This window comes from Nansenia antarctica (genome assembly GCF_963989245.1).
Source record: "Nansenia antarctica genome assembly, chromosome: 3".
NCBI classification, from domain to species: domain Eukaryota; kingdom Metazoa; phylum Chordata; class Actinopteri; order Argentiniformes; family Microstomatidae; genus Nansenia; species Nansenia antarctica.
The window spans coordinates 85,290,310-85,315,950 of record NC_137688.1 but is presented as its reverse complement, the minus strand read 5'-3'; the positions used below and the strand labels follow the sequence as shown (position 1 = coordinate 85,315,950).

At 45.0% G+C, this 25,641-nt stretch overlaps 1 protein-coding gene across 1 annotated transcript; it reads right to left on the bottom strand.

The window, feature by feature from the left end:
• Window positions 1–368: 368 nt before the first annotated feature.
• Window positions 369–22,269, bottom strand: slx9 (SLX9 ribosome biogenesis factor; the record flags this gene model as incomplete). Its single annotated transcript, XM_080527681.1, has 6 exons — window positions 369–862; window positions 1,351–1,419; window positions 5,150–5,312; window positions 7,102–7,173; window positions 21,384–21,498; window positions 22,018–22,269. The coding sequence occupies 6 exons, from the start codon at window positions 22,267–22,269 to the stop codon at window positions 736–738; spliced, it is 798 nt and encodes a 265-aa protein (XP_080383807.1). The 3' UTR covers window positions 369–735.
• Between the last annotated feature and the right edge of the window lie 3,372 nt (window positions 22,270–25,641).

Sequence of the window (25,641 nt, the reverse complement as noted above, 5' to 3'; positions counted from 1 at the left end):
TCTAAAAATGTATTAGACCCCTATACTTTCTTTTATTTAATTTATTTTGTTTCTTTTTATTTTACTACTCGATCTTTTCAGTTTGTAAAGCGTCGTTGAGTGTCTAGAAAAGCGCTATATCTAAAGAATTATTATTATTATTATTATTATTATTATAGATCATTCAGAACATGAGAATGGAGGAGTGGGTTGGACGAGGTAGCTGGAAGAACAGGCCCCTGGTACATCTTTCAAAATCCACGTTAACGTTTGCTTCTTGACTTTAATCTGATTTCAATCCATACCCATCAACATAACAGTTAAAGACGACACCTATAGAATAATAGTGCCAAACAAATGAAAGACATGTTTTGATGTATTGCATTTTTAATATTGCCTAACAAATGTGGAAGATAAGAAAAGTTAAAGGAGACATTTTTCGGACAGTTCTTCTCTCGACATCTACAGTTCCAACCAGTGTCTTCCCAATTCCCATCCACACAAATCCCTCTACTCCAGCACTGTACAACGCAAAATGACTCTGAGTTGGGACATATTGCTATGCAAAAACAACCGCTTTGTATCCGCTTTGATGTTTCAACTGTTACAGTGCACATTTAAACAATACCAACAACCACCGACGTGGTTTTGGCAGGGTTGGCGGGTGGAGGCAATGGGGTTTCCCTTATATAAAAGCAGGGGCTTTGTAATGTCTCTGGCGTGCCTGCCTCGGCGGCAGTTGGACGCAGCTCCGAGTTAGCTAGGGCCCTGCTCTTCCTCCCGCTTCATCCTCTTCCTCAGGTGCTCGCCGATGGCGGCCAGGGGGTTGGTCTTGGAAGCGAGGTCCTTCACCGCTTCACTAAACCGACTGCTCTCACTCTCCCTAAGAAAAGAAGAACAAAAACAAGTTATCAAATGTATAATTAAGCGTTATGGAACGAAAAGCCGTGGTATATTGTGGATATCTAGCAACGGTAATAATGTAACTTCGATAACGGTAATATTATTACGACCTAATAGTAGTAGTAGTATATCATGGATATCGGCACGATTGGAACACAAACCGACCAATAGAGACAATGGACCAGATATATCCGTATAACGGTGAATACAATTCACCTCGACATCAAAAAAGAACAGTAGACTAGCGAACAGGCAGCTTTACACCTTGTTTACTCTGAGATGCAGAAACGTGGATACGGCGATGCCAGAATGCTCAAGGTAGGCCTAAATGATCGCTTGAACTTTATAGGTACGGTTCTTCGAGTAGTGGAGGAGGAGAGGAAAAAACAAAGACAGACGCCTGACGTGAGATTAGCAGTGGATGCTTGTAGCCAAGGACAGCAGGGGGAAAGTAGGAGAATGTCTTACAGCAGCTTGCGTTTCTGGGCAGCTTTCATCAGGCTGAAGTCTGTTGGTTCCGGCTTCTTCTTCACGGGCCTGGAGACAGAGACACAGAGACACAGAGGTACAGATGCAGAGTTGGACATGGAGGATTCAGGGACCCCCAGGGACCCATTTCTAGTCAGTCCTGTTGCTTCTGGCCCTGTCCTCCTGCGTAGAGTTTTCAGAACCGGAGCCAGCGGAATGACAGTGAGACGGAGGTCAGCCAAGTGAGCTGATCCACTAGGATCTATTCTGCCCGTGTACTACAATGAATCATGCCAAGTAGTGAATATTTCACAAAATCGATTTTCTATGGAAATTTGGCATACTTGGAACACCCGTTAAATCAATTGTGAGAAATGGGGCCAAAGGAAAGAACGTTCCAGAATAGTTGACTCTTTTTTTTTTACCAACCTAAATCAACCCCATTGAACACAGATGATCGTGAGCAGCGGTTTTGCCAAGATGTTTTCGAGCGTATCGTAGTGTAATGTTGGACAGTTTAAAAAAAATTGTTTTGTTTTAACATTGGGGCATGGGAACTGCGGCTATCCCAAGTATGTGAGAGGCAAAAGGTGAACCGAGCCTTCCAGATCAGTAAACACAACCCTAGAGAGAACGTCCAGGACCGGGAGTTCAAGGGTTCAACTCAGGAATTAATCAAATCTGATATAATAAATAGCAACTTTGCCCATAATAACACAGAAGAAGTCAGAACTTGATATCTCTGGCGTCTGAAGAGAGCAGCATGTGAGTTGGCTTGTTTAGAAGACTCAGTTTAAACCCAATCCCAACAAACACTCTGGGCTTGAATCCCCATCAGCTGTTTGGAAACAAAAACACAAGTCACACACAGACACGCACACACGCACACACACACAGACACACGCACGCACGCATGCACACACACACAGACACACGCACGCACACACAGATACATGCACACACACAGACACGCACGCTCACAGACACACGCACACACACACACACACACACACACACACACACACACACACAGACACACAGACACACGCACGCACACACAGATACACGCACACACACAGACACGCACGCTCACAGACACACGCACGCATGCACGCACACACACACACACACACAGACACGCACACGCACACACACACAGACAGACACGCACACCACACACCACACACACACAGACAGACAGACATGCACACACACACACACACACACACAGACAGACACAGACTCAGACACACACACACACACAGGCAGACAGACACGCACGCACACCACACACACAACACACACACACACACACACACACAAGGACAAACTTGTGAGTCCTGGAGAATTGAACAGCGAAAGAATCTAACAAGGAAGCAGTTCTCTCTGGGCTCTCATCTAGTGACAGGCTTTGTGTAAAGAAGCAACGTCTGGGCCTCATTAACTGTGCTGGTAAGCTACATGAAGCAACACGACAGACCCTTAGATTAGACCAGAGATCCATGTCCACTACGTTTGGTTGACGCGAGCCCGTTTCAACCTGGCAAGAGACGCAGGCGCACGAGAAACACCGGCCGTCGGCTTCTGAGGCGTAAAGTGAGTCAGACATTTATGACCGAGTGAAAAACCGCCCATCACAATAAACAAGCTCCGCAGAGGGTTCCTCGGGACAGGATTTGATTATGGCCATGAATAGGCCCTGGACGGAAGAGCGGTAAAGCATTCACCATCCAAAGAGCAGCGGCGTAATTGAAATTCCCTCAGACTAGACCCCCACTTGATTTATTTGCTGCACCGCCGTTGGAGGTGAAGGGTGATTTTCATCTCCTTTTTTTTATTTTTTTTTGCATTTTATGGCCCTTTTTCTTTCCCCGTCTCTCTACCTTCCTCTGGCTAAAAGTAGATTCCCCCCCCCCCCCCCCCCCCTCAATCTGTTCTCGGCACCTCAGAAGTCGACACGTCTCACACAGCTCATATCGGACTCGTCCTGGCCTTCTACAGAGGGGCGGCTGTGGCGCAGGAGGTAGAGCCGCCGTCTAATGATCGCAAGGTTTGCAGATCGGCGGTTCGAGCCCCGGCTGGCCACATGTCGAAGTGTCCTTGGGCAAGACACTGAACCCCAAATTGCTCCCAGTGAGCGGGGCCGGCGCTTTGCATAGTAGCTTGCCGCCATTGGTGTGTGAATGTGTGTGTGAATGGGTGAATGAGAGGCCGTTGTAAAGCGCTTTGGATAAAGGCGCTATGTAAGTGCAGTCCATTTACCATTCTACAGCACACACACGTTAGTGTTAGTTAGAAGTTAGTGTGGTCCTCGACTTCACTTCTCTCACTGGGGTTCTCCTCTGTTTACTATGTTCATTAGCCCAGTCTGCTGGGATAGACATGTTTTGTCTGACCACCATTGATACAGATAAATCGTCCCCAAATAATACCGCAAATGTACAGTTTAACCACGGTTTAGAGTATCATGACTGCATCATTATTATTTTCACACAACGGAAATGTTTTTCCTATAGCCTCCAGTAGGCTTATCAAATAATAACAAAATAACAATAAATTAAAAAACGGTAGTAGCGAAAATGGGCATAAAAGCGTATCCTACAAACTTAGGCTGTTCTTCAAGCCTATTCTAGGTTTTTCGACAGAAGAACAAGCATGTTTTGTGCAGGATTCAGCAGGGCACGTAACGGTCTGGGCACGCACGTTTAAGTCTTGTTAAATGTTGTTTGCCTCACTCATTATCGTTAGAAAGCATCACCAGTATTGCTATATAAAGCTATATTGCTATATAAAGCTATATTGCTATATAAAGCTACGCTGCTGTTCTTCCAACAGCTCTTTATATAACATTTTCCACTGTTCCATCATATCACGCACCTGTGTTAAGTCACATTGTCCGTCTCCGTTTATTATATATAGCAATGTATGACGGTTTTATGACGGTATTGACAAAAATTGACGGTATTGGTTTTTGGTTTAACCATAAAATGGCCCAAGCCTAATTGACACAGGCCTTGATTTACCATTAGTTACCCGGTGGTCACCCCGTTGACACTCATTAGTGGAATGCAGGTAGTGTGAGGGAGGGGGGGGGTTGGGAAGTGTCATCGGGCAGAGTGGGAGGCTTGTGTTGGAGTGAGGGTGGGTGATGAAGGTGTTAGGGACTCATAGGAAGGTGTTCCCACACCTTCTGAAGCATCAAATTCAAGCACCTTTCAAGGACTTTCAAGACTCAATTCCCTCAAATTCATGGACCCAACACGGCATAGTTTGAGAAAGAACTAGATGAGAATTTATATAATAGGAACTAGTGAGCACTAGATGGTCTCTTGCCTTCTCTACCACAGCAAAACATTATATTGTGAAATATGTGTAAAGTTAAGCAATACAGACACTTATTTACTAGTTGACGAGCTAAGTAAAACATTTTTGAATATACATATATTGTTTTTAGAGAGAGAGAAAGAGAGAGAGAGAGAGAGAGAGAGAGAGAGAGAGAGAGAGAGAGAGGGGGGGGGGGGGGGGGGGGGGGGGGGGGGAATTCAAGCACTTTCAATGACCCATGTCTATTTTCAAAAGCATTTAAGACCTTGAATTTCTTTCTCAAATTCACAAACTTTCAAGGATTTCAAGGACCTGTGGGAGCCCTGTGTTAGGGACCTGTGGGAGCCCTGTGTTAGGGACCTGTGGGAGCCCTGTGTTAGGGACCTGTGGGAGCCCTGTGTTAGGGACCTGTGGGAGCCCTGTGTTAGGGACCTGTGGGAGCCCTGTGTTAGGGACTCCTAGGAAGGTGACTCACACTCTGGTCTTCCTGCGGGTGGAGGTCTTTGAGGAGGCGGGGAGGAGCTGGGAGAGCTCCGGGAGGGCGTCGGCCAGGGGCCTCATGTCCCCCACCACGGGCATGGCCCTCCGCCTGGCCTGCGCCACCTGCTGCTCCCGCGCCAGCTTGATGGAGCTGATCTCTGATGGAGGAGACACACACACGCACACGCACACAGTTTATTTGTATAGCACATTTCATACAACAGGGGCAATTCAAAGTGCTTTATATACAGCATAAAAAAAATACATCAACAGGGAGAATAGTAAACAAAAAAATAAAAGTAAAATTATAAGAATATATATATATATAGATAGATATAGATAAACATTTAATAAGATAATGAATAAGATAATAGAAAGCGTCAACGTGACTGAAAGCTGCTGCACCGTGTTTTGTTTTCACTCTTGGAATGATTAGCTGATTATTCTCAGCTGACCTTGGGGGCCTTGCTGGAAAATAGGGTGGGAGGAGATCTGATATGTATTTTGGTCCAAGACCATTTTGTGATTTGTATGCAATTAGGAGTACTTTGAATTCAATTCTCTGAGAGACTGGTAGCCAGTGTAGGGATCTCAGGATTGGTGTAATGTGTACAAACGTCTTTGTTTTTGTTAGGACCCTTGCAGCTGGGTTTTGGATGAGCTGCAATGTACCAACGGCCCCTTTCGATAGGCCTGTTAGTAGACCATTACAATAATCAACTTTGCTCGAAACAAATGCATGGATGAGCATGGATGAGCTTAAGTAGGTAGTACTCACCGAATCCATTGCATTGCATTGCATTGAATCTGAGATAAATCATTTGACTACATGTTTTGCTATTCTAACACCAAAGGAGGGGGTTGGTGTGCCAGTCTCTGGACAGCCTTAGCACTCAGTAGTGTGGCGAGGGTGCCAGCCATGAGTCACTAGTGGATTATGACGCAGCACCATGTCCATGTAATGGACTGTAGCCACACATGGGGCACTACACTAAATACTACAGGGTCTTCAAAACATAATGTGAAGTATACATTCTGCCTTAGAGGACACAATCATAGGCAGGACGTTTTGAAGGTCTTAAAAAAGAAAGAAAAAGATTCTGTGTGATTTCTCCTTGATGATGAATAAATACCTTCTTTTAAGGCTAGATTTAAAAAATAAATAAATAAATAAATAAAATAAAAATAAACTAGACCCCTAAGATTGTGCAGACTCTGACAATAAGCCAGTACGAAAAAAACGATTCAAATCTCAAACAACAGCGTGGTATTTCACATCTTTGAGTTGAAGAGAAGCTCTATGACTAGGATGTGGTTTCACTATCGACGAGCCGTACTCGTAAACACAGCTCGGATGTTAGCCCAGCCTGATCAGCATACTGCAGACACAGCCCTGCCCCTTCCCGGAACACACTCAGGCTATGACCGAAAAAAAAAGAAAAATCTACCGTTTTTTTTTTCTTTCTTTGTTAATTTCCCAAAAAACTGTCGGGGGCCCTGGGATGGTCTTAGATTTCAGAGTCAAAAGGAACCATTAGGGCCTAATTATAAGCATAGACAGTACATCTTGTGTTACACAGGAATTGATTGGATCAGCAGATTCAGTTACCAGTGATCACAATTATAGAGGAGGTGGTGGGTGTTGGTTGGGGCTGTAATTACAGAGACGCAGCTAGCTTTCTCCCAGCACAGAAACCTCAGCCTCTGGCTGGAGCCCATCAGTATCACTCAATTCTAAATGTTCGGGTAAACAGTTCCAATGTTCAAAAAGCTAAATCGTACAGCGACAAAGTAACAGTGAAATGTGTTTGTATATGGGGTCTGCTTTGAGGCATCGTTGATCTTGGAGGATATAGATGTGACTTGTGATGCGGCAAGATGTTAAATTGCGACGCTCTTTGAATGACGACGTTAGTTTAGTACAGATACCAGGCGTACGGTACTCACTGTTAAGCCATCGGTCTCTTCTCTCCTTCATCTTGTCCTTCTTTGATTGCTGCTTCTTCTCCTCTGGTGGTCCTGTAGACAGAGAGCACATCCTCAGCATCACAGTACCTCAGACAACATTTGACATGTTTGGCATTTAGCCGACACCTTTATCCAAAGCGACTTACAACAAATACATTTTGTCTAAGTAAGTGAATCATCTGTCCATCAGTCATCGCAAGAAAAAGTCATCTATGCTCGGGCCATTGGCAGTCAAAAAAAGCTAGAGGAAAGAAGAATTAGGCTACGTTTATTTTTTATTTTATTTTATTTACAGTAGAGAAACTCTACAGGGGGGTAGAGGGGACGGAGAGGTTTCAGGAGGGACGGTTAAGGTGTAGCCTGAAGGGATGGAGGTCTTCAGTCTACGGCGGGAAGATAAGAAGTGACTCTGCAGTCCTGACAGCAGTGGGAAGCATGACATGACACTCAGGAGTGTCAGGACTCAATTCAGAAGACAAACCTCCAGGAGTATTAAGCAGTTCATAATGAACAATTAAGGAACAGAAACGAATGAAAATATATGTAATGCAAAAGTACAATTATTTTGCAGGTTTGAGTTTAGGGTTTAAATGACATGACATGACACACACGCACGCACACACACCACTACGCACCTACACCTACACACACACACACACACACACACACACACACACACACACACACTTTACTGTCGCATTGCTTACACAGGGCACTATATAAACCAGCGGTGCACATTAAGCCCCCAAAGGGAGTGGCCAATCACACACGAGTCCCCCGGACTAGGATACAGCTGGACCAGGACATACGCCATGTGGCCTGCGTTCCCCGTTCCCAGAGACGGAGCGAGACGAGAGACCACACCGATACGGTGGGAGGCGGTGGAGAAAAACACCACCAGTATATCTCTGCTTCCCCTCTTTAAGAACAACATCCTGTTACTGGGATGGAACATTCTCTCTCTTGTTTTATCAGGACCACCACCTTGGTGTCCCCCATGCGGAGGCTAGCCCAGGGGGGTTAGTGTGTGGAGGGGGGTGTGAGGACCGCCGCGAGCCTCCGTTCCCATCCCTGTCGGCCCTGACAGACAGAGAGAGAGTGAACACTGACCATCACAGAAAAGCAGACTTCCTGTGATAGAATGACAATAACCGTAGGTGACATCATGTCACCACGGTGACATCCCAGTGCCCACCCTGTCACTTGTCCGCCTACTACTTTTCTTTTTTAAAATCTGATTGTATCTTCTGTATCTCTGTTCTGTTTCTGTTTGCTAGGGGGGGGGGTTCTCGGTTTTATCGTCCTGCTTCTCTTTTTTCTGCACCGTGTCCTTGAGTTTGAGAAAGGCGCTTATAAATAAACAATATATTATTATTGTTATTACGACATGGCTGTGTCATAAAATGTGCAATAAAACCCCTCCAGTAAAAACTGAAACATGCAGCGCTTATTTGATGATGCATTACCAGTCTTTCTTCTTACAGCGTGGCGTTTATTTGAAGGCAGGCCACGGATCTCAGGTCGGCTGAAAAGTGACGAGTGAGCTTGTCGTGCTTGTTTGATTTATTTTCAAGGATTTCATCTCTGTGCATTCTGAACAGTTTTGTACTCGGGAATCATAAACAGATTTATTGCCATGTAGGTTTTTTCACAATACGGAATTGTCTTTGGTCTGCCAGTGCATAATAATACACAAAACATAGACAAAAACAGACAAAAACATAAGTGAAAGATAATAGTATAGTAATAGACATGAGAAAAAATATTTACAAGAATAGTGCAGTGTGACTTGTTTGATGTGATGATGTTACTCTCCTCTTTGCACCATATCATCACCGCTTCAATAACAGCCCATCACTTTAGCTGCAATGTCACAAGGTGAATCGGCGTCACCTCGACACTCCCGACACTCCCGACACTGATCTCTACGGCATTTCATCATAACTGGCCCAATCAGGGTCATTTCGTACATGCCGTATCTGTATGCAGGGTTCCCACACCTTCTGAAACATCAATTTCAAGCACCTTTCAAGGACTTTCAAGACCCTAAAATTCAAGGACCCAACACGGCATAGTTTGAGACAGATCTAGATGAGAATTGATATAATAGGAACTATCCGCTCACAGACAACTATTAAAAAGAGAAGCTTGAATGTGTGAACTCTAGATGGTCTCTTGCCTTCTCTACCACAGCACAGCAAAACAATATATTGTGAAATATGTGAAAAGTTAAATAATACAGAGAGAGAGAGAGCGAGAGAGAGAGAGGAATTCAAGCACTTTCAATGACCCATGTCTATTTTCAAAAACTTTTAAGACCTTGATTTTTTTTTCTCAAACTCACAAACTTTCAAGGACTTCAAGGACCCGTGGGAACCCTGTGTATGGCAAGGTGCATCATTCACCCCAGCATTGTCCCTAGTGGTGTCGGAGAAAAAGCGTGTGAACATATGACCAGCCAGAGACCGATCCATCGTCCTGTTCCCGATGTCATTGTGGGGGACAAATTACACAAAACATGAACGAGATCTTAAATAGCAGATCGCTTTTTTTTCCTCTTCTTTTTTTAAACCAATCAAACCTCTCTATCTCCATCTGTTGATGTTGAGAGAGGAGGGGGCAGCATAGATCGGCTGCTTACGTGACTTCGGGGAAAATGAAGTGTCGGTATTGCGGCGGCCTATTTTTAGAAAGCTGATGGAATTGGTTTTTTTGTAATTAGCGATGCAGCAGTCCTTGACTGCCGTGTGTGAGAGTGCAGGGGAAAAGTGGGACAGTACACACTTTAGAGTACATTTCAAACGGGGTGGTGGGGGAGGGGGAAATAATCTGTTTTAACAGGGTTGAATGGCATTCAACGGCTACTTCCTCTCATTTCTGCTGCCGTCGTACAGTAATGAGGCTGGGCGCTGTTCAGAAAAACATCCAGGACAGTAATGAGCTCTAACGGACCTCCTCAGGTCCTAATGAAGGGCCTGCCTGGTGGATGAAAGCTCTGTTCCCCCTACAGTGGGGTGGAAACATCTCTTCTTCTGTTGCCTTTATTTAAACCATATCACCTGATGCTTGGGCATTAACATGATGGATTTATTTCATCATCCAGCACTCCGGCAGGCCCTGTTCAACAATTCATCACCATTGAACGGCTTACCTTTTTAACTCCGGCTTCCTGGTGAACCTCGGTCCACAAAGAGGGTTCCTACAAGTTTCAACAAGTCAAATCTAAGACCTTTTTAGACCTTTTTTAGACCTCTTTGAATAGAAGTTTAGACCTATTCGCGGCACCATATGATAGCTTTTTGTCATCCTGCCGTAGCTTCGTTTGCCAATCATTTCTCCCGGGGGCAGCGAATTGGCATTTTTTTTGGTTCCAGCTTGATTCATCTCCACGTAAATAGATGTGGTCAGACTGATTTCCTTGCAGGACAAGCTAATCACATTTTTTAGACCCAATAGCTGAAACTTGTGGCCTTTTTAGGCCTTGTAAATGGGATTGCTGGATTTTGGACTTTACGGCTTTTTAAGACCAGCGCGGGAACCCTGACAAAACACCTCTGTGCTGCAAGAGTGGACCCAGGACCCAAGTGCCAAAGGGGTACACTGCTCCACTGCCCCTCAAGATCAGGGAGACAGTCACAATCTAGCTGTATGGAGAAGAAAGACTCTATATGCTGCCTAGATGAATATGACACTGAATCTATAGGGAGTAGTGCACCTTACTAGGATCTGACACGCAAGATGTTTACAGCCAATCGAGAGGAATGCAATTGAGATACATAGACAGCCGCACGGCATCCTGCAGTCATAAATATGCTAAACTAATGTACGCCCGCACCCTGAATACAAACCTAATGGTTGCAAGAAGGAAATAAAATAGAATTGGAGGAGTAGGCAGAACAGCAGGAAGGTCTATGCCACCAACTACTGTATATTACCTCTCCCACACGTGTCAGTGTAAATGGGATTGACTTATATAGCGCCTTTATCCAAACCAAAGCGCTTTACAACGGCCTCTCATTCACCCATTCACACACACATTCACACACCAATGGCGGCAAGCTACCACACAAGGCGCCGGCCCGCTCACTGGGAGCAATTTTAGGGTTCAGTGTCTTGCCCGAGGACACTTCGACATGTGGCCAGCCGGGGCTCGATCCGCCGATCTGCCGACCTTGCGATCATTAGACGGCGGCTCTAACTCCTGCACCACAGCCGCCCCTAGTGTAGGAGGCCAGGTGGCAAGAGGACATTCATACTGTTCATACTGTGTTCATCCTCCCTCCCCCGTATCTCCCCACGTCCAGAACTAAACTTTCCACAACCTCTACAGCCTCACATGTTCTCTATGGGTAAGCCTGCTGTGTTGACGGGTCTAATGGACCTATCGCGAGTGGGGTGGATGATGGCCCACACCCCTCTAGGGGTTTGACCCAAATCATTCAAACCACAGAAACGTTATAGTAGGCCTCTCTGTTAGCGATTAGTGTTTTGACCAGAGACAAATGCTCCTGGATAAGTCTGTACTGGCCTGCTTTTCTGTCCCTGTCTGAACCTCAGCAGTGTCAATATTGTCCATGACGGTACTGGCTCACAAAAACACCCGTCCCTCCCTATCCTTCAGCCCACCAGAAATGGGGGGGGGTGGCTGTGGCTGTGGCGCCCTAACCCCGGCTGGCCACAAGTCGAGGTGTCCTTGGGCAAGACACTGAGCCCCAAATTGCTCCCAGTGAGCGGGCCGGCGCATTGCATGGTAGCTTGCCGCCATTGGTGTGTGAATGTGTGTGTGAATGGGTGAGAGGCCATTGTAAAGTGCTTTGGAATATATAGTAATAATAATAATAATAATAGGCTAGTAATAATAATAATAATAATATATATATATATATATATATAAGTCAGTCCATTTACCATTTAGAAAGAAATGATCTGAACTCCAATATACAGTCATAAAAGGTTCACTGCAGGTGTCTAGTGGACAGTGTTGCCAGATGGGATTGATCCAGCCTAACCACAGTCTAAAAGCCGTCCAGTGTGATCATAAGTAGCCCAATTGGGCGGGAATACACCCAATCTGGCAACACTGCTAGTAGAATGGCCTGTCAGTGAGAGGACCCGGGGCTGACCATCAGTGTGATGGACTGTCTGTGGTCGCTGACCTCATCAGCTCCCAGTCACCCCTGCTTCTGAATCTGCTGCCATGGCGATAGAGGTCAGCAGTGTCCTCAAACACATCAGGGTCATTCTGACCCCCCCCAGGGGCCTGCGTCCCCTCCAGATCAGCCCTGTTCAATCAATCAATCTCAAACCCAATCGAATCCAAGACTTGTTTACTGGTTGTAATGGGTGAGATGGGATATAGCATAATACCAGAATATCATCATATCAACAGTGACTGGAAATAACACTGACTTAAAACATTTTGTTTCAATGTTTTTTTTACCCTGTGCTGTATTAAATGTCGATTCATGGAGTACATATCAACCTTTCAAGATGGATTCACTCAGAGTGTCAATCAATCAGTTGAATGAAACGAAAGGACATCAAAGTATTTTCATCCCATCGCCTCTCCTTTTCTCTCAGCCCAGCCCATGCTCGGGTTAACCTGAGGGGCGGGGGGGGGGGAACTAACTCCATCCAGAGTCCAGCCTCGGATGACGGTTCCTGGCTAATCTTTATATCTGCCACCGCAGTGCAAACAACAAATCTGTTGTCCTGCTGTTGCAGCAGAGTACAGGGGGAGATAAGGCATCTCTACTCTGCTGCAGAACCCCGTCCACTGACTGCTGATTGGGGGAACCCGATCTCCCGGGCCGGGCCTCAGTGGTGTTTGTGGTTGGGGAGATGGGAGAGGGCCTATACCACCACCCGGGTCCCACTGGGAGCATCATCTTCTCAGCGCCACTGAAATAGATAGCCCTAATTATGAGTGGCTGGAGAATTCCATATTCCCTTTCCTGCCTCGCTCTTCGCTTAGCCCTCTCTCCGCTTTCTCCTCTCTTTTCCGGAGCGCCATTGACAGCTCCGTGTTGTGATGGGGAGCTGGGGGGGGGGGGGGAGTTGACCCCAAGGTGAACATGGTTTCTCTGGGTCCCGTGTTCAGACACTGATACCTCTAATTAAAGTGCAGAGTGCGCTGTTTGTCAAAGCAGCCGGTGCTGGCTGATCGACTGCTCCAGTCATCACTTTTAACACCCCCCAGACGTGCAGCAGGTCAAACGGAAGTGGCCCCTTCGTCTGTTAGGCTGAGTTGCTCTATGTTCGTTAGGTTGGGTTGCTCTATGCTCGTCAGGTTGGGTTGCTCTATCCCAGTAAACAAAGAGTCCAAAAGACGTCCTCGGGGAAGCCGGCATGTGGGTTCAGATGACGTCGTTAGGACGTCCAGATGACGTCTTTAGATCGTCTTATGGACTACAGAATCATCTTCTGTAATAGAATCGTCTTCTGTAGTCCATAAGACGTCCTAAAGACGTCATCTGGACGTCCTAGAAAGACGTCATCTGAACCCACATTCCGGCTTCCCTGAAGACGTCTTTTGGACTCTTTGTTTACTGGGATGTTTGTTAGGTTGGGATACTCTATGTTTGTTAGGTTGGGTTGCTCTATGTCTGTTAGGTTGGGATGCTCTATGTTCATTAGGTTGGGATGCTCCATGTCTGTTAGGTTGGGATGCTCTATGTCTGTTAGGTTGGGATGCTCTGTCTGTTAGGTTGGGATGCTCTATGTATGTTAGGTTGGGTTGCTCTATGTCTGTTAGGTTGGGATGCTCTATGTCTGTTAGGTTGGGATGCTCTATGTCTGTTAGGTTGGGATGCTCTATGTATGTTAGGTTGGGTTGCTCTATGTCTGTTAGGTTGGGTTGCTCTATGTCTGTTAGGTTGGGATGCTCCATGTCTGTTAGGTTGGGATGCTCTATGTCTGTTAGGTTGGGATGCTCTATGTCTGTTAGGTTGGGATGCTCTATGTCTGTTAGGTTGGGATGCTCTATGTCTGTTAGGTTGGGATGCTCCATGTCTGTTAGGTTGGGATGCTCTATGTCTGTTAGGTTGGGTTGCTCTGTCTGTTAGGTTGGGATGCTCTATGTCTGTTAGGTTGGGATGCTCTATGTTCGTTAGGTTGGGATGCTCTATGTTCATTAGGTTGGGTAGCTCTATGTTCGTTAGGTTGGGTTGCTCTATGTCTGTTAGGTTGGGATGCTCTGTCTGTTAGGTTGGGTTGCTCTATGTCTGTTAGGTTGGGATGCTCTATGTTCGTTAGGTTGGGATGCTCTATGTTCATTAGGTTGGGTAGCTCTATGTTCGTTAGGTTGGGTTGCTCTATGTCTGTTAGGTTGGGTTGCTCTATGTCTGTTAGTATTGTCAGTATTGTCATCTCTGCAGTTGGAGAGGTCCATGGAGAGAGGAGACAACGGGCCCTAGCCCAGATAGAGGTCCAGGCCAGGCCCAGCCCACCCAGCCCAGATAGAGGTCCAGGCCAGGCCCAGCCCACCCAGCCCAGATAGAGGTCCAGGCCAGGCCCGGCCCACCCAGCCCAGATAGAGGTCCAGGCCAGGCCCAGCCCACCCAGCCCAGATAGAGGTCCAGGCCAGGCCCAGCCCACCCAGCCCAGATAGAAGTCCAGGCCAGGCCCAGCCCACCCAGCCCAGATAGAGGTCCAGGCCAGGCCCAGCCCACCCAGCCCAGATAGAGGTCCAGGCCAGGCCCAGCCCACCCAGCCCAAATAGAGGTCCAGGACAGGCCCAGCCCACCCAGCCCAGATAGAGGTCCAGGCCAGGCCCAGCCCACCCAGCCCAGATAGAGGTCCAGGCCAGGCCCAGCCCAGATAGAGGTCCAGGCCAGGCCCAGCCCACCCAGCCCAGATAGAGGTCCAGGCCAGGCCCAGCCCACCCAGCCCAGATAGAGGTCCAGGCCAGGCCCAGCCCACCCAGCCCAGATAGAGGTCCAGGCCAGGCCCAGCCCACCCAGCCCAGATAGAGGTCCAGGCCAGGCCCAGCCCACCACGGGAGAGTAGAATGAAGAATGTTTTATTAGCCATGCGATCAACTTGTCAATCAACTTGTTGGACTTGTTGGTATGTTTTGCTCTAGGTCACAGGGTCAGCCATAGTCGGCGCCCCTGGAACAATTAGCGGTTAAGTAACTTGCTCAAGGGCACATGCAGCTCGCTCCTGAGGCGGGGATCGAACCAGCGACCTTCCGATTGCTAACCGGCCTCTCTAACCTCTAGGCTACCGCCACCCCCATATTCCGCCGCCCCCCGTACTCAAGCAGACAGGATTTAAAGGGCTTATGAGTAAGAGAAGGATGGGGGGAAAGCAAATATAGGTCAGTGCTCTTTAATGCCAGGCTACCCACACACAAGCCCCGCTCTACTTCAGCAGGGGAGGAGCGGCCTGGCGTACACAGCTCTGGCCTGCTGTACTCTCTCCTGTTGCCAGAATGTAGTATGGTTTTTATATTTTATTTATGACTCAAGCAGAAAATCTCCATTAGTTTAATTAACATTTACATTTTACATGTTTGGCATTTAGCAGACGCCTTTATCCAAAGCAACCTTTCATCAACAAATACATTTGTCTAAGTCAACAAATCGTCCATCCATCAGTCTTCGTAAGGAAAGGTATGCTACTACGACCAGGGGCCATTGGCAGTTACAATGCTAGAAGAACAAAGAGGGTTTTTGGAAGTTTAGTTTAAGTAAAACAGGTAATATAAGCATCTCTAGTCTCTAAGTACGTTTTGGCCTTGTGACTTTGTGACTTGGAGACAAAATTGAGAAATGGTTACCAGAATGAATCGTTAGTGAATCAGACAGAAAAAAACGTACAAGAAACTGTACACCTTTGTAACACAATGCTTATGTAAGTTATCGGCAAAATATCTGATGGGAAAAAAAGTGAATGGGATTTATTGTCTTGAACTGGAAGTACATTGACAGACGACACTTTGATAAAAGCCCTTGACCCTTGACCTCTCTGTAGGCTAAGACGCACTGCTGGCTGACGCTAACCGCTCAACCTCCAATGTCACTGGTCCTGTCAGAATGTGACCACAACCTAAACTGCAGTACATCATCATCATCTAAAGCGGTGTGTAAATATCACATGTGAATTATTATCTTAAGTTGCAATTGATTGTTTAATTTAGAATTTTCTTATTTTGCTCACTGGCAGTTGACATTTGAAAGTTCAAGTCAAAAGTAGTGAAGAGCATGCTGCTAAACAAGACTGGAGCATTGTCATAAGGAAGGTCTACACACAATTAATACACCCTATAGCCTACTACTACAAATAACAACAACAACAACAACAACAATAATAGACCTTTTTGAAACCCTGAGTAGGATATCATTTTGCTCAAAAGCTCACACAGGGCATTTGCTGCCAACGTATGCAACCGGAAGATAGCTGGATCGACCCCCGCCTCAGGACGGAGCTGTGTGTGAGCTGGTGACTGGAGGGTTGCTGGCATCATATCTTAGGTGCCTACCACTGCCGTTGGGCCCTTGAGCAAGGCACTTAACCCCTAATTGCTCCAGGGGGTGCTGACTATGGCTGACCCTGTGTCTAGAGCAAAAAAAAGACATTTCGTTGTACTCTGTGCAATGACAAAAAGGTTGAATCTATGAATTAATCTAGGCGTAATCTAATTAAAAGCAGAGTGAATAACTAACTGGATATACGACGGTACGCCTGATCAGGTGCATTAAAGCTTTACATCCCTGTTGAGGTGCTCTTAAAACAATGAAATATTAATGAACTGCGGTCTGGACAGGGATCCTTCCAAGATTCGTTTCTGCATTATCTGAAGTTACCAACACCAATAATGTTGTCAGCACTAAGAATGAGGCACTGGGGCTCTTGGAATGTATATCCGTAGGTCTGGAAAGACTAACCTACATTATTAAAAGGCAAGCGGAAAGACTTTGATAAGCTGTGGGAACCATACACGAAGAACATGTAGGATAGAACACTTTATACAAAAGTGGAGGAAAGTGTTGTTTTTAATTCAATCCAAACTTGATGCAGGTTGTGTGTGTCTTTGTTTGTGATCTTTGTTATTGAGTGTTTCTCTTCTCTTTTGTTTTTTGTTGTTTTTTCGTTGGTGTTGGTATATGAAAATCATAATTAAAATATTGTGAAAAAACTGTTTTAACGCAGGGAAAATGGCTTTGAACAGGCAACCGATACTGTTTGGGTTAAACTAAAGCAAGAGCATTCAGAGAGACCTCTCACCATGGCAACCGATGACTGAAACTCATTGCCAGGATTTCTTCACATAACTCATTTGTCAGCAGCGGCTCCTTCTGTCAGTCAATACACGCCGCTAGGGGTGGGCATCGACGATCGATAATTGATCGATAATTGATCGATAAGGATCTTGGTCGATCACAAAATAAAACATTTGGTCATCACAAAAAAAAAAAATTTTTTTTTTTTTTTTGTGATCGACCAAATGTTTTATTTTGTGATCGACCAAGATCCTTATCGATCAATTATCGATCGTCGATGCCCACCCCTACAATACACGCCGCTGAAGAAAGGCTAGGTATTACAAGATCATTCATATCAGTTTACTAAAGACCCAGTGATTTTTCTCCAACAAAAAGTGGCTGAGCAGTAAGTAGGACTCCTCATTTTACATCGGAAGAAAGTGAGAGCTAGGCTAGACCAAGAGAGGGATTATGAAAAGGTACCTTTGTGTAAGAAAGCTATAGAGAAATAGAGCAGAGACAGGGAGCTCTCACACAGAACAGACATTGCGAGATGTCAAAGAACATATCAAATTCAAAGTACTCCTCCTCACATACACAGCCCTCCATAGCCTGACCCCTCCTTACCTGACTGACCTCCTTCTCCCCCATCGCCCTACCCGTATCCTCCGATCCTCATCCACTGTTCCCCTCACCGTCCCACCCTCCAAACTCAGAGGCTTCGGAGACCGTGCTTTTTCACGAGCTGCACCCCGCCTCTGGAACTCTCTCCCTCAACCACTCAGAGACTCACCCTCACTCTCCACTTTTAAATCCCACCTCAAAACCTACCTGTTCTCCCATGCATACAACCTTCCCTGCCCCTAACCATCTCCCCTAACCCCCTGGACATTGCTGTGTTAATCGTTCCCTGTGCCTGTTTGTTAACTCTGTGTTCTATGCGCTCATGTTATCTGTTGCTTGTTGTTTCTGTTGTTTTCTGTTTTTCCCATATTGTCAGCGTCTTTGAGCCCCGGAAAGGCGCTAGGCTATATAAATACAATGAATCATTATTATTATTATTGGGAGCTATTCAAGTCTTGTCCTGTTGCCACAGGCCATCCTCTGCAGAGAGTGACAGGGACCTGGCTCCCCCACAGCCCTTCTACATGACACCAATCAAGAGGAAAAACATCAAGAAGAAGGAAAGAAAAGAAGAAAGAATCAAGAGATGCTTCATGTGGAATCCAAACAGTGAAAGCAACACTCGCCAACTGTCGGAGGATCTTTCTAAAGAGTGAGCCACGCAGACGGAGCATTGTGCTCTGTATATCAACATCCCTCTAATACACTTTGTGCCAGATTGCTTAGCCTACCAATGGAGCAGGGTGACCCCAACCAAAGCACTAGGACCGGACCAAATGCTCATCCTCTCACACACACAGCACCAGCTTCAGTACCATGAGTACGAAAGTCGGGACCGTTGATGCAGCTGAACCTTGATTTCATGCATGAGCTATTTATACCGCAGCGTTTGTACTGTGGCTAAAAATACTCCCGGTCCGTTGTCTAACAAGGCGCCTTGCAGCAGCGATGCAGCTGGCTGCTCTGACTGTGTCGGATGTGACGGCTCTTCAGTACGCTGTTACAGGGCCGCAGCACAGCACACACAGGGCCTAGGTCACAATAGATAGGAACCAGTGGTGTAGTCTAGTTTTTTCTAGTGGGTATACTGTGATTTTTCCCTCCCAGCCTCATATCGTTAATTAAAAAAAAATAAAAACTATATATATAAACCCCTCAAAAAAAGTTGATTATTCCTCCCCTTTAATAATACCAATTGGTATTGTATTTTATATCGTTGGAAAGCCTGATTGGTCACCTTTACAATGAGGTACAACCTGTAAGGATCATACATTCATGGAATGAGTAACACAGATAAACGTGTGGGTAGCGGCCCAATTTTTTTGCAATATTCTTCTGTTGGTATTCACTCTCATTTTTAGCTTCAAGTGCTGGCAGGTGTATGTCAGTCACAGGTGTGTGACTGGCACCTGAATGGCACCTAATTGACAAGAATGATATACTGGGGCCAGTGGCGATCCCATATCTCCAGAATCTGGGACCTAACTCCATCCTCCAGGATGACAACGCTTGCCCCCACAGAGCCAGGATCATCACAGACCACCTCCAGAATTTGGGAGTGGAGAGGGTGGAACGGCCTGCCGTGAGTCCAGACCTCAACCCAATTGAACACTTGTGGGATCAGCTTGGGCGTGCTGTACGTGCCAGAGTGACCAACGCAACCATGTTGGCTGACTTGCGGCAAATCCTAGTTGAGGAATGGGATGCCATTCCACAGCAGTGTGTGACCAGGCTGGTGACCAGCATAAGGAGGAGGTGCCAAGCTGTTGTGACTGCGTATGGATCTTCCACACGCTACTGAGGTCCCTGACAGTGTAAAATGAATAAAGTGTAAAAATGGCCAATATGTGTTGTTTTTTCCTTATTACTGTGGGAGAGTGCAATCATCTACCGCTACCCACACGTTTAGCTGTGTTGCTCATTCCACGAATGCATGATCTTTACAAGTTGTACCTCGTTGGAAAGGTGACTGGATTGGATGATTGCACTCTCCGCAAGACATATTGACATTTTTATACTTTATTCATTTTACACTGTCAGGGACCTCAGTAGCATTTGGACAACAGCTTGGCGTTCCTCCTCATGCTGGTCACCAGCCTGGCCACACACTGCTGTGGGACGGCATCCCAATCCTCAACTAGGATTTGCCGCAAGTCAGCCAATATGGTTGCGTTGGTCACTCTGGTCCTGGTTCTGTGGGGGCGAGCGTTGTTATCCTGGAGGATGGAGTTTGGTCCCAGATTCTGGAGATATAGGATCGCCACTGGCTCCAAAATATCATTCCGATATCTCACTGCATTGAGATTGCCTTCAACGATGACAAGTTCTGTTTTTTTGGGCCGCTACCCACACGTTTAGCTGTGTTGCTCCTTCCACGAATGCATGATCCTTACAAGTTGTACCTCGTTGTAAAGGTGACTAATCAGACTTTCCAACGATATAAAAAACAATACTAATTGGTTATTATTAAAGCGGAATTAAAGAGGAATAGAGATAGAGATAGACTTTATTTGTCATTGCTACAGTACAGGTACCAAACAACGAAATTTAGGAGGGGAGGCTCCCCTGGTGTTTAGGAAAGGAAAAAGAAACACATTTTAGAAAAAGCATAGATGCATAAAATCACAAGGTAAGGAGCTGGTTTACATCAATAGAGGCTATGTACACAATCCACTGTACTATACTGCACAGATAGTCAACTAGGGTTGTCATATTTCACAAGAAAGTATTTTTTCACATTATTTTAAAGTGTCACAGTTTGCAGGCTTGAAAATGTACATGTTTGTGCCTCAGCACTAGCTGCCATACAATCCGTATAATCGATATAATAATCGACCGAAATAACGTTTCCAAACTTTTTTTGAGGAGTTTATATATATATTATTAGAAGTAGCCATTGTGCATAGACTTCTACGGGTTGAATTAAATGGGCAATTTGGAACATCAAGACTGATCAGGGCATTCAAAGTGAAATATCTTGACTGAATGAAAACAACAAATCCACTGGATTACAGGGTAAAATTCTGCTTTAAATATATATTCAACCCCATGTGATAAGAGTTATCAACATTATATTCATGCAATGTAATGTATTAATGTAAGCTACTACACAAAATATTGAGACTTGACTATTGTCATCACTTGCTGAGTGATACCTGAGTCTCCTCTGCCATCTAGTGGGAGGAGAGAAGAATGCAACTTGAAGGCCTACTTTGAATAAGATGAAATGTGAACAGATACAGTATGAATGATCCAGCCATGAGCCTTTGAAGGAGCTGCTACTAACTCTGCAGTGTCCACGGAAAATGTCGCTACATCACGGTGACATCACATCATGTGTCGTGAGCCATGACATTGGACAGGGAGAAGAACTATGTTCCGCCAGCTGTCTTGATGGTATACGATACATAGACCCAAACCAGTCGTTACCTTTCTGTGCAGGTGTCACCTCGGACGGTTCCTCAAACTTCAGAGTTTGGACCAGGGCCTCTGGGTTGATCTGGGTGCCGGCGAAGATCCCACATGGAAAAGAACTCTGTTGTATCTGTTGGAAGAGGAAGAAAGAGCACAATGTGAATCAACTCATTGATCAAAACCAGCTATTGCTCTGTCTCTCTACCAGGCTGGTCAACAAAGCTATTGTGTATTGACATTGACAGACACAGCAGGTTGGGACACAGCAGTAGACTCATTGTGAAAGAAACATTGTAAAGAAATGATCATCTACCAACCAGCTGCCAGCTCTGTATGTGTGGCCAGCAGGCTTTCCCTGCCCTGAGAGTTAGTATTAGATATGATCTCCAGCGCTCCCTACCCCCCCCCCCCCCCCCCCAGCTCCACCGCATCTTTTTCTCTCTCCCACTTTTTCTGTCTCTGTCTCTCTGTCTCTGTCTCTGTCTCTCTCTCTCTCTCTCTCTGTCTCTCTCTCCGTCTGTGTCTGTCTGTGTCTCTCTCTCTCTCTCTCTCTCTCTCTCTCTCTCTCTCTCTCTCTCTCTCTCTCTTCTCCCTCTCTCTCTGTCTCTCTCTGTGTCTCTCTCTCACGTCTGTCTCTATGTCCAGCTACCTGTCCATCCTTGGCTTGGTTTGCATCCTTCTTGGTGTTCTGGTTCTGGGCATGGTAACCTGGATGATGGTTGGTCTTGTTGACATCAGAGAAGGTGAAGGAGCCCCCCGGACCCCCTGGACCCCCTGGCCCCCCCGCAGGGACCGGTGCCTTCTCTATCAGATCCAGGGAGGAGCTCCTGATCACCGCCCCGGCAGGTCTCACCGCTCCCTGGTGGAGCTTCTGACGCACACGCTTTATCTTTCCAACCATGTCTATCTAACCCTTTTAACCCTTTTAACCCGAGCAGAAGGAATCACAGATCAGGGTTAGAAGTCTACTATCCCAGAGTTGCAACAACGTGGACAATGTTCACAACAAGCGAAATCGGTGTTACATCGAAATGGGCCTGGAGGAAAAGAACGCTGCTTGGAGAAACGTTCCGCCTCGACATCTCAAAGGGTCCTACCACTAGACGACACCGTACAGGGCTGGTTCTCTGGACACAGATGAAGCCTGGTCGTGGACTAAATCACACTTTCAATATTAGAGATTGTTAAAAAAATAAATGTTTTAGTCTTGGACATATTCTAGGTCCGGGAAACCAGCCCTACATCTCTACAGTAGATGTAAATGACCTATATATTTTATAACATGTATACAAGTTAAGATAAGGACTTTTATTGATGGTGCTTTGTATACCACATATTATTTGAATATCAACATGTTATTATAGCCTACCGCCTTTAATTTGAAGAACACAAGTATGTTCTCCCTTTTGTAACTGCGCATGCGCGAGAGTTAGAAAGGCGTAAGAACGGAGAAGAAGGCAAGGTGGTTAAATCTATGGTTAAATGGTCTCATTATCGTTTTATAGCAACTAGCTGGAAGGCGAAGAGGTATGTTTGTATTGACTGTCAATTTAACTTATTGTTGTGTGTGATTTGAATGTATTGATGAATGCTAGCGGATGGATGCTGATTGTAGCTGTGTGTTATTCTGCTTTCAGCTCTTACGGTGTGTCTATGGTGCTTTTGGTGCGTGTAAATAATAGGTTAAACTGCATCATTGACCATCGGTTATTAATAAGGAGTCACCGTCTATACTAAGTCCGGCTGGAATGCTACAGTAGAAGTATATATCAGTGGAGGCTCCTCCATAGAGGTGGAGGAGGCCTGGCCTCCCCAATCATTTGAGAGAAGAGAGAGAGATTAAAAAAATATATATATATATATTTATTTTATTTATTTATTTATTTATTTAACAAAAAACATATTTTAAATGTTTTTAATATTAATATTATTTCTGTTTTGTTCATAAATCTGAATTTTTCCATGGCTAAAACCCAATATTGCAATTGTAAAGCACCTACAGGCCAGAATCCCTGTCCGTTTCTATTGAGGAGGCCAGGCCTCCCCCAGGAAAGTGGTTTCTCATAGAAGTCAATGTAATGCAATTTTTTTCATGGCAATATGTGATTGGCCAAATCACTGAAAATGGGTGGGCAAGGAAGGCCTGGCCTCACCATGCATTGAGTCCAGGGCTGAAAGATTGACATTTTGTTCGTCCAATCACATGAAGCCATTTTGAGAATTCGCCAGTCACTTCAGTCAAAGAAACACTCGCCATAGTGGCTACGAGTGTCCTGTCAACTTGTCCTTTGCAGGACACGTCTAGAACACCCATGGCTATTATCCCTGAAAATAATAGCTCATTTGGCTTAAAATGACCTCGGAAGTCGGCGAGATTCTAGCGCGATTTATACATCGAATAGGTAGACAACATTTAGGATTTATTGAACAGTTTTATTTTTAATGTAGTCGATTTCGTTTTATTACAAGTCAATTTAATATTCTTCAATTTTTTCCAAGCGGAAAAAAATTGGCCTCCTCAATTCTGGAAGTCACCAGCCTCCACTGGTATATATGCTAGACCAACTGATGGTAGACTTCAGTGCTTGTGCAAGAGGTTAAAAATAACATTTAGAATAATGGGTCCATATTTGTTTTACAAACCAGTGATTTCAAAGTGATTCATAAATACATTATGTCAATTATCATTTGCCATAATACAGATGAAACCATGATTTAACAGATTTAACCACTGATCTAAAACATGGTTTATAGATAAACTATATGAAAAAGCTGTCCTGGACAAGGCTAATAAGATCATCGCAGACCCCCAACATCCGCTCTCCACAGAATACGAAGTTCTCCCCCTAGGTAGAAGGCTTCGCATGCCAAGATGTAATTATAAGCTCTTAAAACTATCATTTGTCCCATTCTCCATTAAACTAATCAATTCGCTCAAGCAGAAACGATGATTAGGACATGATCACCAGCACCTGCACTTTATCTTAGACACCACTTGAAGGGCCATGTGCAATATTCGAAAACACCACTTGAAGGGTTATGTGCAATATATATTTATACCAAATGATGCCATGTCCAGGTGGAAACTGCTGCCAATGTCACTCAATGTTTGCTGCTGTCCTGTTGTTTACTTTGTCTACTGTATGTTGTATGTATCGTCTCTGTTGCACTTGAAGCATGAAAGTACCATGCCCAAGACAAGTTTCCCCTCGGGGACAATAAAGTATAATCAATCAATAATCAATCAATCAATTATAGGTCTACTTATTTATTGTTGGCCTCGTTGGGCATCAAATCTCAACAAAGCAACACAGCAACTGATCAATTAAATAAAACTCAAGAGATAAATGAAAATCATCTTTATTTACAAATGGTTGTGTGGCTGATTAATAACGACTGTAGATCAGCTCTACAAAGTCTGAACTGAACAACAGTACAAAAAGAGTAATTAGTTATTAATTATACAATACGCTATACATAATATACATACAGTAACACAGTGTGTGAGTACAAAAATAGACAACTATTAAACCAGAAGCAAATATGTACATCCTTTACAAAAGTATCCAATACAGATGACACAAGTTAATCTCTGTGCAGAAGTTAAGATTTCCCCCCAAATTGCCGTTAACAATAAGGGGATGCATTAGTGATTGCTTAGAATAACGTGAGTTGTGTATAACAATGACAGACGTCACAGTTACGTACAGACTAGGGGTGGGCATCGACGATCGATAATTGATCGATAAGGATCTTGGTCGATCACAAAATAAAACATTTGGTCGATCACAAAAAAAAAAAAAAAAAAAAAAAAAAATTGTGATCGACCAAGATCCTTATCGATCAATTATCGATCGTCGATGCCCACCCCTAGTACAGACGTTTATAGCGTGTACCGGTACGCATCGTTCCATTAGTAGAATATGTGACACGTTCTAGTCTTTTGGTCCTCATGTCGGCAACCAATCAAAATGTTAGGACCTTTCTTTTGAAACACGGAACTACGTTTCAACGTTGTTGAGAATCACAACACAAACTCGCTAGTCCAGCCAAAATACTGCGACGCAATGGATTGGGTGAGTAATCCCCACTGCTACCTAGTTAACACTACTTTACATTGTTAGCAGGCTCACAAAACAAGCTGTGTTAGTTGACTAGCTACGTGTCATTGATTTTCAACAACTCAGAAATGTATTCACATTTTTCAAAAGAAAAGTCTGATCATTACATTGGATCCCGACATGAGGACCAGAGCATTAGAACATGTCACACA